Below are 18,636 nucleotides of genomic sequence, written 5' to 3'. Positions count from 1 at the left end.
GACGCGCCCCCCACATGTCTATAAGCTAGATGTCGGGTCAGGTCAGACCTCTTCTCACCCGCAAGAAGTGCTTAGGCACTTCACACAGTTTTATTCTTCTCTCTTAGCAGCAAGGCCCTCAGAGCCCTCAGTCCTAGACGATCCCTGGTTCAACTCCATCCCGATCCCCTCCCTATCTTCGGCTCAACGTGATAAACTAAATGTGCCTGTTACAGTCGAAGAGGTCCTCGGGGTTATTAAGTCTCTAAAGTCAGGTTCCGCCCCAGGTCCTGACGGTTTTTCGTCAATATACTATAAAAAGTTTGCGGAACCACTTTCCCCCAGATTGGTCCATCTTTTTAATTTGATTCTGCAAGGTGGTAATTTCCCCGAAGAAATGTTGCTTGCCAACATGTCCCTGATCCCCAAGCCAAATAAAAACCATGCTCTCCCCCAAAACTATAGGCCTATCTCAGTTATAAATAACGACCTAAAATTTTTTTCTAGAATCATGGCAGATAGGCTAGCAGGAGTAATTTCGTCCCTTATCTCACCTTTCCAATCAGGTTTTATCCCCCATAGGCTTATCACGGATAATATACGCCTAGCAACGAACGTTATCCAGGATGCCAACCTGTTTTCCCGGAAGCTTTTTCTGTTGGGCCTGGACATACATAAGGCCTTCGATAGTGTCTCCTGGAACTATCTAGCCACACTTTTGCCCCGCATGGGTTTTCAAGGGGAGTTTTTTCACGCTTTCCAGGCACTATACCAAAGTCCAAAAACACGTATACGTATCCCAGGGTGCAGCTCAGAGTTTTTTGGCTTGGGTAGAGGTACACGACAAGGGTGTCCGCTTTCCCCCCTTATTTTTGCGCTGGCCCTCGAACCCCTCGCTATAGCCATTCTAAATAATCCAGATATACAAGGGTATACAAAAGGAACTGCCAATTATAAATTCTGCATGTATGCAGATGACGTCCTAATGTTTGTCACCAACCCCCTACTTACCTTGCCCCCTTTGTTGTCCACTTTGTCGGACTTTGCGAGGATCTCCGGTCTCTCAGTCAATGTTGCAAAATCAGTGGTCTTACCAGTTGGCTTCTCCCCTGAGGAGATAGACCATTTAAAGCGTAGTTTTGCGTTCTCCTGGAGGACAGACTCTATTTCATATCTGGGCATCGAACTGACCGGAGATCACCGCAAACTCTTCCACGCAAATTACCCCAGGATGTTTACTAAACTAAAGGCTCTGTTGAAGCTCTGGTCCCCTTTACACATCTCTTTTCTTGGCAGAATCACAGCCCTAAAGATGACAATCTTGCCCAAGCTCCTTTATCTGTTCCGCTCCCTTCCAGTTAGGCTCTCTAAATCCCTTTTATTAGATTTCCAGTCCCACTTGAATAAATTTATATGGCAAGGCAAACCCCCAAGATTCTCCAGGGAAGTTCTTTATCGGCCAATGGCTGGGGGAGGTCTGGGAGTCCCTCAGGTTTGGCTATACTATCTATCTAGCAGGTTCACTCAACAGGCGCAGTGGAATATAGCCAATTCCAGAGTCCCCTGGGTCAGATTTGAGGAAGAGTCAATTTCCCCCTATTTCCTCCCGGGCCTGCTATGGTCCTCTAATAGATCATGGCCAGGGCTGCTCTCAAAAAATTCCATTGTGGAGGAGGGTTTGAGACTTTGGCTTGATTATAAGGATAAGTTCAAGCTGTGTTCGGACGGACCTCAGGGTGCTTCATTTTTTGGAGACCCGAGATTCCCTTCGGCTTTTGACCATCCTGAAGTGTTTGAGATTTGGAGAGACTGTGGCCTGACTCGGCTGAAGGACTTTTTGATGGGATCCGCCTTTGTCTCTTTCTCTCAACTACAATTGCTCTACCCCTTGCCCACTAGGGAATTCTACCATTTCCTACAGATAAGACATTTTTTCCAGCAGAATTACCCCCTTCAAGATTTGACCATGAGCTCCCTTTTTGAAGACATTTGTTATGCATCTCCCAGACAAAAAGGCCTTATAGCAATGGTTTATCGATTCTTGGAGTCAGTGTCAGAACCAAATCTAGTGAAATATAGGGAGGACTGGCAGCGAGAACTTAAACTAGATAAGGATGCTTTGGACTGGGTCAGAGGCTGGCAAAATATGCGCAAATGTACTAAGTCCCTGACAGTTAGGGAAACAGCAATTAAGCTCATGACAAGATGGTATTACACCCCTCTCCGCCTTAGCAGAATCTTTCCTCAAGCTTCATCTACCTGCTTCAGGGGCTGTCCCCAGCAGGGCTCATTTTTCCATCTATTCTGGGAGTGTGAACAGCTGCTGCCTACATGGAAGGCCGTATTAGAAATGATTGATAAGCTGGTGGGGGAACATGTAGTTCTGACATTCAAGCACTGTTTATTGTTCCAGGACATTGAAGACACCCCCAAGCATATGGTTAGGTTGATCCACGCTATCTGTATAGCTGTTCACTGGGCAATTGCCCTTCATTGGAAAAAACCAATAGTCCCCTTCTCACCCATAGTAACTAGAGTTGATCAGATGATGCTCTCTGAAAAGATTTTCCACACACTGCACGATACAATCCCAATCTATGACGCTAAGTGGAACCCTTGGTTTCTTTATAGACTCCAGACGTAAGTGACCCTGAAATGTTCCATGTTTTGCCTTTTTATTTTCTTTAATTGACTGTTTTGTTTTTCTTTTCTATGATCGGTATATTTTCATACTCACTTCTAGTTTGGCTGAAGCCATATTTGTTGAATAGGTATGATGTATATTGCGCTTAATTGCTAAACCTCCTCCCAGGGACCTGGGATGGACCATGTGTAAATCTCTCTATCTGTCATTATGGATGTGTACTTCTTATCCTGTATGTATGATTTCTACTACACGTACCGATTGCTGTATTAGCTTTTTCTATGCCTGTCGGTGTTTCACCGGTTTATATTTCAATAAATACTTTTTGAAAACAAAAAAAATAAATTCAAAAACAAACAGGCAAAAAAGGAAAACAAAAAACAATCACACACCAAAAAAGAAACACTTATCAAAAACAAACAGGCAAAAAAGGGAAACAAAAAACAATCACACACCAAAAAAGAAACACTTATCAAAAACAAACAGGCAAACAATCAAAATAGCAAAAACAAACACCAACTATACCCTCCAACTCCACAAACACTTTTCTCACAAACAAATCTTACCAACAAACACTGACAAACGTTCAAAGCAGAAGCAACTTGCTTTAGGAAGGGAACACAGGGAAATACTTTTGCAATAGAAGTCTGTTTGACTGGGGCTATTTAGACACAGGGCGATCTTCAAACTAAGTCCGCTTGGCCTTTTACCTATCTCACTGATTGCGATGACCAAAGTTCTGCACATGCGCAGTGAGGTCCAGATTTGTGCGCGCATGCGCAGTACGGCCGGACCTTCATTTGCATGGGGTCACGGCTCATTACAATGAAGCACGCCCACTTCATTCCCACTTGCCATAACCACGCCTTACGCATTGAAACTTAGGTTAAGGATGGCGCAATTTTGTGCGCAAATGCGCTGAGAATACGGTACTTACGACACCAACTTAGGGCGCCGTAACTTAAATGACATAAGTTAGATAATCCTAAATTTACACAGGTTTTTGAGAATTTGGCCCAAACTGTGTCCCTTAGTGATATTGAATTCTAGGCTAACCAGATGCATCCTAACAGTGATAGCCCCCCCCCCCCCATATTTTACTCACCTGAGCCGTTCGTTCCCTCGGTGGAGACGCACTCTTCCTCTGTGCGTGGGGTTCTCGGCTCTTGATTGGATAGGTTGAGAGTAGTGCAGCCATTGGCTCCTGCCACCAATTTTTCTATTGAAAAGGCTGTGGCGTGCAAAACACAACCCAAAAACTCCACCCAGGAAAAAATATGCACACACATAAAGAGGTGCAACAAAAAACTGTGACGGGTGCAAACGTCAATTGGCCCTCCGAAAAGGGCCCAACCCTGATCCCCCGGGGCGTTAGGCTCCTGACAGGGACTGAGGTAATCTGTGGTCCATGCAGCCGAAGCCACATGAACCCAACAAGGCCCATGCAACACGGACCCAACATCCTTGGAGGGACTGCCGAAACAGAACCCTCCTCGGTGAGGCTCCCCCGAAGGGAGACCCCATGAGAGCAGGTGAACTAAGCCAGAAGGCCATGTCCACCTACTCCCAAGACGTTCAGGGCAGGCACGAGGACCAGCACCCTACTAATCACACATAAAGTGCAGTGCACCAAACAAAAGAAGACGCAACTGTGACAAACGGGGTAAAATAAATAGAAAGTGGGGGAGAAGGAAGATGGCAGAGTGAGGTAAAGTGACCAACGTGCAATACGTTGGCCGGCCGGCCCTCCCTCCGGCCAGGAAACAAAAATTCCCCTGGTCCTAGCCAAAAGGCTCGGCCCTAGAGGCAGGTGTTAAAAAGGTGTATGTGGAGATCAGTGACCATGGTGCCACACGATGAGTGTCCCCACACTCGTGTAATGTATGGCACCCCTGGACTGCCACTCCAGGGGCACTATCTCCACAGGCTTTTCAATGGACCCTGGTCCACGGCCCGGACAGTCACAGTCCCCTTCCCCACCTCAACCAGGAAGGATCAAGAGCTACTAGAGGCTCAGGGAGAGTGCCCATACACCTCTTTCGCCTAATTTATACTCGAGAGGTACTAACTACTCACTAGACCCTCCCCCGAAGGGTAGGGCCAGCGTTCCCTCTCGAGAAACTGGCAAGGCAGGGTTAGGAACCGCATCAAATCCAGGCCAGGGGCCCGGCCTTTCAGCTTCGACCAAATGCTTTCTCCATCCTCACCAGAAGCACCCTTCCGGATGGCTCAGACTCGACCAGTGGCCTGCCCCCAGTACTGTTGGGTAGCCTGGCATAGCCCCTGCTGAAACCACCCTTCCAGGTGCTATTACGTTATCGGATTGCATCCACCCTCCCAACGGAGATGCTTCAGTGCTCCTCTAACAACTGATAAGAACAGATACTACACTTGATCTTAGCCAATAGGCCGAGAAGCCAATTATGCAGGTGCCGGGGACCAAGGCCCTCATTCTGTGTCTATGCATGCAAATGCTGGACTTGGGAACGTGCCAGTAAGGTAACCCCTAGGGAGAGCGCTTCTCCCAAGGGGTTTACCAATGCGAGGAGGAGCCACCGCGAGCACCGCCAGGGGACCCCAGAAGATCATCGGGTCCAGCTGCCCGAAGCCTCGGTTCTCTTCCCAGCACCAGGCATTACTAGTGTTGGCACCCTGCTGTGACAGCTTGTGGCTTCACAGCTGGGTGCGCACTGCATGTCCTGATTAGTCGGACAATCTGCTGGGACTTTTGACGAGTCCCAGATTGGAGGAAGGGGCCACCACATCATACCACTCAGCAGAAGTGGGAGCTGGGTACCTGTCAAAACTAGGTACCCACTCCCCTCCCAAAAAAAAGTGGCACTCTGCTTTAAGGGACAAAGAGATCAATGTACCTAACTACAGACACGCTCATAGTAGCTGAGGAAAGGATGGAGTCCTTCTGTTACCCTTTTAGTGCAGTTATGAATATATCCAACGATGCAAAGGCATGGGGGCAGAAAGATTGCAGAACATCTTCCCTCTTTGCAATGTAATTATTATTTATAACTGAAGACAAAGCAGGATTAAGAGCATTACAATAATTTTTAAGTCTGTAACCTAAAGCAGAACTTAAGCCAAAAGGGAAAGTTCTGCTTGTTTGCACCCCCCCCCCCCCAATCCACTGCCCCATTATGTGAAGGGGGGTGGGTTTTGACAGGTACCCGCTCCCACTTCTGGCTAGATTGCTGCAGCAACGTTCGGCCTATCCTCCCCTGCCTTCTGGGACACATCACAGGTCCCAGAAGACTGCAGACCCATTCAAAAAGCGCAGTATATTAAAAGTTAGGCTGGAGCTCCTCTTTAGGGAGAAACACATTTACAAAACATGGGGCCAGATTCACAAAGAGATACGACGGTGTATCTACAGATACACCATCGTATCTCTGACTTAGACAGGTCCTATCTATGCGCCTGATTCATAGAAGCAGTTACGCATAGATAGGGCGAAGATCTGACAGGTGTAACTGTGTTACACTGTCGGATCTTTTTTTTAAATTAAAAATGGCGCCGGGGGCGTTCCCACTGATTTACACTGAATAATATGTAAATCAGCGAGATACGCAAATTCACGAACGTACACGGACCCGACGCTGTGTTCTTACGTCGTTTCCGTAGCGCGCTACCCGTCGTATACTTACCCTTTCTAAAAGCAGGCGCAGCCAATGTTAAGTATGGCCGTCGTTCCCGCGTCGAATTTGAATTTTTTCACGTAGTTTCCGTAAGTCGTTCTCGAATACGGAACTACGTAGTTTACGTACGCGTCGCAACCACTGACGTCCTAGCGACGTCAGTGGGAGCAATGCACGCCGAGAAATTTCGCGGACGGCGCCTGCGCATTTAAATCGGCGCGGGAACGCGCCTGATTTAAATATGACACTCCCCTAGCCGCGGAATTTGAATTCCGCTGGGGGATTTAGGATCCGCCGTCGCAAGTTTGGAGGTAAGTGGTTTGTGAATTAGCCACTTGCCTCCTAAACTTGCGGGAGCGGATCTTAATTCACGTAGATCGAGCGGATCTATAGATCCGCTGAGCTACGTGAATCTGGCCCATGGAGTGCAAAATCTGGTGCAGGTCTGCATGGAAACCAATCAGTTTCCGGGTTTTATTGTCAAAGCTTAATTGAACAAGCTGTTAAAAGTCCATTGGCTACCATGCACAGCAGCACCAGATTCTGAGTGCTCCAGTTTAAGTAAATCCTCCACACACCCCACTGTGTTGGTAATCAAGCTTTCTGGTATCTCTAGTGCTACAATGCAAATGTAGAAACTTTTGCAATCAGAAGACTTTGCATCCATCAACAGACAAGAGAAAAATGTTCAGTCCTTGAAAAATATATATATTTTTTCAATGAATGCAAGGTATTCTCTGATTGGACGAGGTGTAGACTGACATCACCAATTTCTCTCCACCTCATCCAATCAGTGAATACCTTGTGCACTTAAAAAAAAAATACAAGGCATTCTTTGAACAATGGAAGTGCTTAGCGAGCAACCCCCTGTGGTCACTGTACAGAGGGGATGCTGCTTGGGCCAGGACATCACAACTACTGTATTTACAGTGATAGCCAACTTCCCCAATGGCCCCTCAGGCATGAAATATGTATACTTACATTGGTCTTAGCTGGACCATTGTCAGTGTGCAATAAACATCATAGCTGGAGTTCAGCTGTAAAGAATATGTAAATCAAACCTTTTATATTCCTGATATGTGCCTACTGTTCCATGTACTTGTATGAGTCTCACGTTCTCTTTTTATTGCTTCCTTTATGGGCAATCCCTGGTGTTCCTGTCAGTCCCTCCCCCTTTCCTTTTAAAAACTGACCACACCAAGCAGGACGCAGCATGGTCAGTTCTCTAACTATGTTGGTACCTCAGCCTGCTCTCCTCCAATGATCCGACTTGTCCTGACACCCCTCCTGGAACAGCCTTTTACTGGGAAGATCAGTGTGATGCTGCAGCTCCTATGCAGCTGAGGAAATGCGATCACTTATATAAAAATGGAAAAAAGGTATTTTTAAAATATACACAAATGTTTTCTATTGTAAACTGAATTCATTGTTTAGAATCACCTTAAGACTGCAAATCCTGCCCTATAATTCTACAATCAATGGAATGTAAAGTGAGAACTACAGTATATAGCCTGGCCAAAACACACCATGGACATCAGGCATGCTAGGCTTCTTTCTAGCAGGATGCTGAGATTCCTCCAGTCTGGGACATGCACATGATTACCCATTTTTGCTCTTCCATCAATCCGTTTGGTTGCCAGAATGAAGAAAGCTAGCACTAATCAAGCTTAGAGTTGCAATAGACTTTAACCACTTAAGCCCCGGACCTTTAGGCAGCTAAATGCCCAGGCCAGGTTTTGTGATTCGGCACTGCGTTGCTTTAACAGACAATTGCGCGGTTGTGCGACGTGGCTCCCAAACAAAATTGGCGTCCTTTTTTCCCCACAAATAGAGCTTTCTTTTGGTGGTATTTGATCACCTCTGCGGTTTTTATTTTTTGCGCTATAAACAAAAATAGAGCGACAATTTTGAAAAAAAATACAATATTTTTTACTTTTTGCTATAATAAATATCCCCCAAAAACATATAAAACATATTTTTTTCCTCAGTTTAGTCCGATACGTATTCTTCTACCTATTTTTCGTAAAAAAAATCGCAATAATAGTTTATCGATTGGTTTGCGCAAAATTTATAGTGTTTACAAAATAGGGGATAGTTTTATTGCATTTTTATAAAAAATTTTTTTTTTACTACTAATGACGGCGATCAGCGATTTTTTTTCGTGACTGCGACATTACGGCGGACACTTCGGACAATTTTGACACATTTTTGGGACCATTGTAATTTTCACAGCAAAAAATGCATTTAAATTGCATTGTTTATTGTGAAAATGACAGTTGCAGTTTGGGAGTTATCCACAGGGGGCACTGTAGGAGTTAGGGTGCACCTAGTGTGTGTTTACAACTGTAGGGGGGTGTGGCTGTAGGAATGACGTCATCGATCTAGTCTCCCTTATAAAAAGGATCACTCGATCGATGCGCCGCCACAGTGAAGAACGGGGAAGCCGTGTTTACATACGGCTCTCCCCGTTCTTCAGCTCCGGGGAGCGATCATAAACGAATAGCTGCGCCGTCGTCCCGGATCGCTCCCCGAGGGAATCCGCCCGCAGCGGAGGGGGTCCCGATCGGCGCTTGGAGCTGCTAGGATCGAGGAACGGCCTCGGCGGGGGCTGACATCGCTGGCGGCTAGGACAGTAAGTGTCCTTATTAAAAAGTCAGCAGCTCCAGTGTTAGTAGCTGCCGACTTTTAAATTTTTATTTTTTTTAATGAAACCTCCTCTTTAATGACTGGGCCATTTTTTGCGTTGCGCCGCTTTAACTGACAATTGCGCTGTCGTGATACGCTGTACACAAACAAAATTGACTTTTTTTTCCCCCACAAATATGTCTTTCTTTTGGTAGTATTTGATCACCTCTGCGGTTTTTATTTTTTGCGCTATAAACAAAAAGTGCGACAATATCGGAAAAATAAAAGCAATAGCTTTTGCTATAATAAATATCCCCCCCCCAATTTTTTTTATATATATATATATATATAAAAAAGATTCTTCCACAGTTTAGGCCGATATGTATTCTACATATTAAAAAAATCACAATAAGCCTATGTTGATTGGTTTGCGCAAAAGTTATAGTGTCTACAAAATAGGGAATAAATTTATGGCATTTTTATTATTTATTTTTTACTAGTAATGGCGGCGATCTGCATCAGGACTGTGACATTATGGAGAACACATCAGACACTATTTTGGGACCATTGTCATTTATACAGCGATCAGAAATACAAATAGCAACTGATTACTGTATAAAGATCCCTGACATGTTGCTAGGCAGAACAGGGAAATGCCTTGTTTACATAGGCATTTCCCCATTCGCCCTCTCTTCGCTGCAATCGCAGGCCTCCGGCGAACATAGAGTTTGCGGGACCTGCAGACATGCTCCTGCACCGCACACTATAGGTAGAAAATTCAAAGGGATGTACAGGTACGCCCATTGCAGCCTGTGCCATTCTGCCAATGTATATGTGTGTGTGCAGCGGTCGGCAAGTGGTTAACACAGCCTTTCAATTCTCTAAAGGTCATTACAGTGTATAATTGACAGCTTTTGATGGTAAAAAGACACACAAATATAAATGAAAGACTTCTTTTTCTACAAAATTACTTAGAACCCCCAAATAAATATTTAAAAAAAATTGTGTGTATATATATATATATACACATTTTAAACAGAGACCCTAGAGCAGTGGAAGGCGGCTTCTTTAACCACTTCAGCCCCGGACCATATTGCTGGTCAATGACCGGGCCCCTTTTTGCGATCCGGCACTGCGTCGCTTTAACTGACAATTGTGCGGTCGTGCGACATGGCTCCCAAACAAAATTGGCGTCCTTTTTTTTCCCACAAATAGAGCTTTCTTTTGGTGGTATTTGATCACCTCTGATGTTTTTATTTTTTGAGCTATAAACAAAAATAGAGCGACAATTTTGAAAAAAAAAAATTAATATTTTTTACTTTTTTGCTGCAATAAATATCCCCAAAAATATATAAACATTTTTAATTTTTTTTCCTCAGTTTAGGCCGATACGTATTCTTCTACCTATTTTTGGTAAAAAAAAACAAAAACGCAATGAGCGTTTATTGATTGGTTTGCGCAAAAGTTATAGAGTCTACAAAATAGGGGATAGTTTTACGGCATTTTTATTATTTTTTTTTTTACTAGTAATGGCGGCGATCCGTGATTTTTATCAGTACTGCGACATTATGGCGGACACTTTTGACACATTTTTGGGACCATTGGCATTTTTATAGCTAACAGTGCTATAAAAATGCATTGATTACTATAAAAATGCCACTGGCAGGGAAGAGGTTAACACTAGGGGGCGGGTAAGAGGGTAATTATGTTCCCTGGGTGTGTTCTAACTGAAGGGGGGGTGGGACTCACTAGGGGAAATGACTGATCGCTGTTCATACATTGTATGAACAGACGAACAGTCATTTCTCCCCCTGACAGGACCGGGAGCTGTGTGTTTACACACACAGCTCCCGGTTCTCGCTCTGTAACGAGCGATCGTGGGTGCCCGGCGGTGATCGCGCCGGCACCAGGGGGAACGTGCCTCCGCCGGCGCGCACCCTATTGGCTGAAATGCGAGATGACGTATAGTTACATGATCTCGCGCAGCGGCTGGTCGGCTAGTGGTTAAGATAACAGCTGAGCGGCTTTTAGCTGCATCGATCAGTTGTCATCACTAATAGGTCAACTTGCTGGCTCTAAAAAATAAAAATAGTATGATGCCTGCAGCTATCACCCCGGTTTAACTCCTTTAACCACTTGCTTACTGGGCACATTATACCCCCTTCATGCCCAGGCGAAATTTCAACTTCCGGCACTGCGTCGCTTTGAATGACAATTGCGCCGTCGTGGGACGTGGCTCCCAAACAAAATTGACGTTATTTTTTTCCCCACAAATAGAGCTTTCTTTTGGTGGTATTTGATCATCTCTGCGGTTTTTATTTTTTGCGATAAACAAAAACAGAGCGACAATTTTGAAAAAAAAATTTTTTTTACTTTTTGCTATAATAAATATCCAATTAAAATTTTTTTTTCTCAGTTTAGGCTGATACGTATTCTTCTACGTATTTTTGGTAAAACTAAAAATCGCAATAAGCGTATAGTAATTGGTTTGCGCAAATGTTATAGCGCCTACAAAATAGGGGATAGAATTATGATATTTTTTTTATTAGTAATGGTGGCGATCTGTGATTGTTGTCAGGACTGCAATATTACGGCGGACACTTGACACATTTTTGGGACCATTCACATTTATACAGCGAATAGTGCTATAAATATTCACTGATTACTGTATGCGAGTGGCAGGGGAGGGGTTAACACTAGGGGGGGCGAGTAAGGGGTTAATGTGTGCCCTGCTAGGTGATTCTTACGGTGGGGGGAGGTGACCGATGGTTATCCCTATACACAAGGGACACCCCATCCGTCTCCTCTCCCTGACAGGACGTGGATCTCTGTGTTTACACACAGAGATCCATGTCCTTGTCTCTGTGATTGCCGATCGCGGGTGCATGGCAGACATTGCGGCCGCCAGGCACGCGCATCGGCATCTGAGTGACGCGTCGGGCATGCGCCCCCCCAGTGGCTGGAGGCCGTATATAGAAGGCCTCCCGGCATTTTAGAGCCACATTGTGGCCGTAAAAACTCATCAGGCGGGTGGGAAGTGGTTAAGCCATGAACGCAAATTTCCATACCGTCAGCGCAAAGGGGTTAATATAATGAGTTGACTTACGGATTAATCTTTAATCTTAGGCCCCCAGTGTGAAAGGGGTCTTAGGAGAGGCACAATTAAAAACTTCAGGGCCCCAGTGCAAGAAATCACCCCCCCCCCAAAAAACATGATTTTGATACTTTTTTTTTAAAGGGGGGTGGCAGTGGTGATGTTGAGGGGGTGGCAGCGGTGGGGGATGGGATGGGGCGGTGCAGAGTCTCTCTCAGCCAGTCTTCTCTCCGCTCAGTGGGCGAAAACCACCTCGCCGCGGCGGAACGAACAGCCAGGCGGCGCGGCTGCAGCTAGCCTCACGGTAGTCAGCACAGCCATAATGACGGCCCCTCACACGGGCAGGCGGCAGGCCCCCCTGAAGGGGTGGATCTGCAGGGCCCAGTCGCAACCTCGATAATTCCACCACTGGGTCTTGGGACCAAGATTTGACTTGCTAGTGTTAACGTCCAGGACAGTGGCAATAGCGATGCTGTTGGTGTCTGCACTAACATTCTGACAGCACTATAAATGGGCATAGGTAGGAAGGCCAGGTGAGCACACTAGAACAATCAATGTCCACTCAGGAACCAATGGGTGCCAGCAATGCACGGGATATGCAAAAGAAGAAAGATATGGACAGTCGCACTCCAATTTCTTAAAAAAGACGTGCCCTTTATTGGGTAAAGGAAAAATGCACTACAAGTATCAGCACACAGTGGGAAAAACAGCTGTAGCTATGACTAAGCATTGACATCCAATGCGAAACGCGTCAGCTGTTTTTCCCGCTGTGTGCTGATACTTGTAGTGCATTTTTCCTTTACCCAATAAAGGACATGTCTTTTTTAAGAAATTGGAGTGCGGCTGTCCATATCTTTCTTCTTTTGCATATAAATGGGCATAACTGACCACAGAAAAGCTAAAAGCATCTCAACAATTCATGAAAAAAAAAAAAAAAAAACACATTACACGATAATTCCATAGCAAGTCAACCCTGGGTCCAGCATGGTCTTTAGGGCGACATATGGACACAAATCTTTGGGGGTAAGGGGTTTATTTAGAAAAAAAAAAGTTCAAAGAAGTTAAAACAGTTCTGGTCAAGTAGTTTTAACTTTCTGCTGTGGCTCAGTCTCTTGTTCATATTCTATTTCCACATAAGCTCTCTTCTTTCGCGCTGGACCCTTCACAGGAGCCTTGCCTTTAGACTTTCCTTTGCTACTCTTTGCCTTTTCAGTCTCCTCCTCCGATGACTCTTCTTCCTCATCACTGCTCTCATCTAATTTGTCCATGTCCTGTTATCAAAAACAAAAACTGGTTCAGGAATTCGAATATATGCAAATAGTAATTTTTTTTCCCCTACACTTCTCCAAAGCAGCATCACATCACCCAGTCCACAGATCGGCGACAATCTATTGCTGGCAGACAGCAGCCATCCAGCTAGTCCATATAAACATAATATAGGTGGAGTTAACACAGGCTTCAAAGAGTAACAATTGAAGTACAGTGGAACCTTGGATTAAGAGCAAAGGTTCCGACAAATTTTTATTTATTTTTTAAAGCCAGCAGCTACAAATACTGCAGCTGCTGACTTTTAAAAAATGGACACTTACCTGTCCAGCGCGCCCACGATGTCGTCAGCTGAGGACGAGCAATCACTCTGTCATCTCTGTGTATCATCTGAGGCTGTTCACTTCACTGGGTGCATGGATGGTTTACATCCACGTTAAGGTGACAATGCTGCTTAAAGGGGTTGTAAAAAGGTAACAAAAAAAAAAAAATTCCCCTAAATAGCTTCCTTTACCCTAGTGCAGTCCTCCTTCACTTACCTCATCCTTCCATTTTGCTTTTAAATGTCCTTATTTCTTCTGAGAAATCCTCACTTCCTGTTCTTCTGTCTGTAACTACACACAGTAATGTAAGGCTTTCTCCCTGGTGTGGAGAAAGCCTCTTGAGGGGGAGGGGGCGAGCAGGCAAGTCAGGACGCTATCTACTTTGCAGATAGAGAAAGGAGCTGTGTGAGTGGGCATCCTGACCCTCCTGCTCACCCCCTCCCCCCTCACGAGGCTTTCTCCACACCAGGGAGAAAGCTTTGCATTACTGTGTTTAGTTACAGACAGAAGAACAGGAAGTGAGGATTTCAAAGCAAAATCGAAGGATGAAATAAGTGAAGGAGGTAAAGGAAGCTATTTAGGGATTTTTTTTATTTTTTTACCTTTACAACCCCTTTAAAGAGGAGTTCCAAGCTTCCACAAAAATGTAATATTAGGACACTTCCTGTCCAGGGCTGCCGCGATGTCGGTAATCAGGGCTGCCGCGATGTCGGTAATGCAGCTGATCTTCGGATCGGTTCTCGGGTGCTACTGCCTCCGCCATTCAAGGTAAGGGAACCCTGCTGTGAAGCGTACTACGCATGCGCAAAGAACGCTGTGCTTTATAATAGGCCCATGGCCAGAGGAAGGAGGGCCGAACTTCCGAAAGACTGTGCTGTCTCCCGGAAGTGGGGACAGGTACCTGTCCCCCACCCCCCCCTCCAAGGTGGCAAATGTGGCACCGGAGGGGAGGAGGTCGTCAATTAAGTGGACGTTGCACTTTTGATTGGAACTCCACTTTAAGCAAATGGCTTATCGTGGGGTTTATCACCCAAGTCACTGAATAGCTTTCATTTCAAGTGGAAGAAGAAAACCAATGTGCAGTAGACTTACATTCCACACTCCAATAAGAAGACTTTCAAACTTACTTCAAAATCACTGATGTCGCTTTCCTCCGCATCTTCATCATCTTCCACAAACTCTCTCTTGCCACTCTCCTGAAAACAGGACAAAATATACTATGAGAATCTTTCAGAACAACTGAATTTAAAGAAACTGCAATGTAGCCAATCGCACAGAAGAATTGGGTACCTTGTACACAAGGCTGTCTAGGAGCAGTGCGTCCGTCCCCAGGGTTTTGGTACACCTGAATGGGATGGATGTAGAGTCCAGCCTTGTTAAAGTCTATGGCAGGCTGCGGCTGGATGGGGCTGTACAGTGTAGTACATGTGTAAAGCACTATGTATTCAGGTCTTTCATTGCTGCCTGCAATAGAGCTACTCACTACACTCTTCCCACCGGGCTGGGCTAAATACATGTAAAAATGGCTAAACCTGCTAGAAAGCAGGAACATTTAAAATGCATAAAAAAAGTGATCTGGGAGGCATACAAGTTGTTCATACTTTCCAGGTAACGTCTCTTGCATTTAGAAAAGCAAAAGGCAGAAGTGGCAGTATGAACGCAGCCTAAGGCACAAAAACTGCTTTCACAATAGGCTGGGCTAACAAAATGTAAATATGGACGTGTACTTTTTTTTTTAAAGAAGACAATCCTTTATCTGCCCATTCCATGCAAGGAAAAGCACTGACCCCTACCCAACATTGCTCTCATGTACATTATCCCTAATGGTACTGCAGGGAACACTGGGTATGTGAACAGTGTGCCCCTATCAGACAGAATACACACATTCTCATTATATATATATATATATTTATATATTACACAGACACACACACACACACACACACACTTTGCCAATAATTGCCTTTTTTTGGCAAATGCATACTTTGATTTAAAGTGGTTGTACAACCACTTACCTACAGTTAAGTTATATTAATGATTACCTGTAGGTGCTGGAAATATCTCCTAAATCTATACAGTTTAGGAGATATTTACAAGAAAGCCGTGCGCCGATGTCTACGGTGCATGCGCACTTTAGAAAAGGGCAGACCGCGCGTTTCTAAAGGAGTCATGCAGTGACTGGCGGCTCCCGCACGCAGTGACGTCATGCGACTCCGGCCAGTCAAAGAGCCGGAGTTTGTAGCCCCAGAGGGAAGAGGGGTGAAGATGGACGCTCGCTGCCAGTGGGGACATTGCAGGCTTTGGTTTCAGGTAAGTGACACATAATGGGCTACTATGTGATGCATAGTAGCCTATTATGCTTTACTTTAAAGTAGCACTATAGGTAGACCTCCCCCCCCCATTCTGGATAAAAGAAAGGGAGGGTTATAACCACTGTCAGTTTTTTTTTTTTTTTTTGCCATCTGTACCCCATTGGGGAGATTTTTCCTCACTTCCTGTCCAATAGGAAAAACAGGAGGTGGGAGGTAATTCCCAGAAATTAAGAAGCCCCCCAAATCACCAGAATTAAGTGTCCCCATTGGAAGATTTCCCCTTAGTTCTCTGGGAACAACCCAACATTAGTATTTTCTTTTACTTTCACTGATAATGGCAAACAGGAGAAAGAGGGTAAATCTCCCTAAGGGGAACGCAGACAGCAACAAAAAACCTGACAGGGGTTCTAGCCCCCCCCTCCACTCTAAGCAAAACAAAAAAAAAAAAAAAAATAATAAAAAAAAAAAAAAAAAGTTTTGCCTGTAGCACTTTAAAAGATTAAAAAAAAAAAAAAAAAAAAAAGGGGGGGGGGGGGGGGAGAGATTCTGAGATTATAGTCTTTACCTTTTCAATAGGACTTATGACTTTCTAATTAATGACCACTAGAGGAAGCATGGCATTTTTCTACTATATAAAGCCCTAGTGCCCAACCTGCAGCCCTTTGGCACATACTGTGCAGCCCTCGAGGCCCCATGCAGACAATGGTGTTTTGGTGCTTAAAGGCAGTGAAGGAAAAATGCTATTTAAAGAGGCTTGCAGAAGTTACGGTTTTGATTTATTTCACAGTATCTTCCTTTTTTTTCCCTTTTCTTTTTCTGTGCTGTCTACTACTTTAATAACAGATCTCGCTAAAAGTAATATCAAATGTGGCACAAGTTTTATCAAGAGGGCTGTAGGGAGTACACATGTAAAAGCTTTGACATGTATAGGGGCAGTGGGCCAGATTTGGATTTGTAGCTGGTGCAGAGGAGCAATTAAAAGACTGAAAGTAGTACGACTTCACAATTAAAGCCGTTGGAACACTATTAAATCCTCTGTCTTCTTTCCGATTTAAAGGAGTTGTAAAGGAAAAAATGATTTTTTAAATAAAAAACATATTATACTTACCTCCAACTGTTGTTAATTCACCTTAATGCATAAAGGTGGAAAAAAAAGTACCTTTACAACCCCTTTAACGTTAATGGGACTTCAACTGTAAAAGCCTATTCATGCTTCTGCACATAATATTCTTGTGTTTTTAATAGTTGTTTTATGCATCACACAGTGTTTTAGATATGCATAGGTGTGCTTCTAGTTACTTTCTCCATACATTCTCAGGGTAAAATAAAAAGGACCGTACTACTCCAGTATACGGGGGCAATAAAGTGCAGCCAACAGCCACGTAACATGACTGTGTATGGCTGACTTAAGTGGAAGTAAGCCATATATATTAGCTTCATTTATAGCTACATACTTCATCTTCTTCCTCCTCCTCTTCTTCTTCGGACTCAGATTCACTTGCTGCGTCCTGCTGCTCCAGAGCTTTGTCAAAGGCTTGGATGGGGAAGTTGTAAATGTCTCCATACTGTGGGGAGAGAAGAGAATCATCAGGTGACAAGGAATCACTCAGGCACAGTGTAATTGTAAAATATCGGACACAAGCTGCTCTATGCATACTCCACATCTGATCAAAGTCTTAACATCACATACTTACATACAAAGTGCATGTAATAAATAAAAAAATATATATATATATATATATATATATATATATATATATATATATATATATATATATATATATATATATATATATATATATATATATATATATATATATATATACACATATATATATATATATACATATATACACATACACACATACACACACACACACACACACTTTAGGGCTATATTTATGAAGTAGTGCATGTGACTTATCAAACATTCAGTGCTGGTGTATCATTTGGGTGCATGTGTTTTAGGTTACACCGATTGATTCACCTGCAATGAATGTTTGGTAAATGTCACATCCACTTCATCATAAATATGCCCCTTTGAATTATTACTGCAGTGTCACTTGCCTAAAGTCATCCAAGTTTCCTATTCCTCATTTTACTTATTGTAATAAGTATACACATTTGTAGATTGGGCACTAGAGGGAGCTCAGTTGCTCAGGACAATAGTTTGATTAAAGAATATGTAAACCCAACATTGCATATTCCTGATATGTGCCTGCTGTACTTGTATGAGAATTTTTTTTATTGCTAAAATCCCCGGTGTTCCTGCCAGTCCCTCTGCCTTACAATTAAAAACGAACCACACTAATGAGAACACTAATGCCGCGTACGCACGACCGTTTTTAATGGTCTAGAAAATGGTCTAGAAAAAAATGTTTTTTTCAACCCGATTATTGTTAAGCTGGCCTTGCCTACACACGATTGTGAAAAAAAAAATGCTCGAGCAAAGTGTGGTGACGTACAACGGCACTATAAAGGGGAAGTACCATTCAGATGGCACCACCCTTGGGGCTGCTTTTGCCGATTTTGTGTTGGTAAAACTTTGGTGAGACGATTCGCGCTTTTCAGTCTGTTGCAGCGTGATGAATGTGCTATCTCCATTACTAACGGTAGCTTTACCAGAACAAGCGCTCCCGTCTCATAACTTGCTTCTGAGCATGCGCATTTTTTTCACGTCGTTAAAGCCCACACACGACCATTTTTTAAGACATTAAAAACGACACGAAAATTTGCAGCATGT

The 18,636-nt window shown here is 44.0% G+C and overlaps 1 protein-coding gene and 1 non-coding gene across 2 annotated transcripts in view; both read right to left on the bottom strand.

Moving 5' to 3' along the window:
* Positions 1-4,846: 4,846 nt before the first annotated feature.
* On the bottom strand, positions 4,847-5,044 carry LOC120933926. The gene has a single exon (XR_005748163.1). It is a non-coding gene; the product is annotated as a U2 spliceosomal RNA (small nuclear RNA).
* A 7,964-nt stretch (positions 5,045-13,008) lies between these two features.
* The window catches only part of MAK16 (MAK16 homolog), a 28,605-nt gene continuing 22,977 nt past the window's right edge, over positions 13,009-18,636 (bottom strand). Inside the window, exons 8-10 of the mRNA XM_040346124.1 lie at positions 17,348-17,458; positions 14,709-14,777; positions 13,009-13,263 (exon numbers count right to left, since the gene is read on the bottom strand). Of these exons, the coding sequence (XP_040202058.1) occupies positions 13,069-13,263; positions 14,709-14,777; positions 17,348-17,458 (375 nt within the window). The 3' untranslated portion in view covers positions 13,009-13,068. The remainder of the gene's footprint in view (positions 13,264-14,708; positions 14,778-17,347; positions 17,459-18,636) is intronic.

This window comes from Rana temporaria, chromosome 3 (genome assembly GCF_905171775.1).
Source record: "Rana temporaria chromosome 3, aRanTem1.1, whole genome shotgun sequence".
In the NCBI taxonomy this organism is placed as follows: Eukaryota; Metazoa; Chordata; class Amphibia; order Anura; family Ranidae; genus Rana; species Rana temporaria.
Note: the sequence above shows the minus strand (reverse complement) of the source record. Positions and strands in the feature narration are given on the sequence as shown.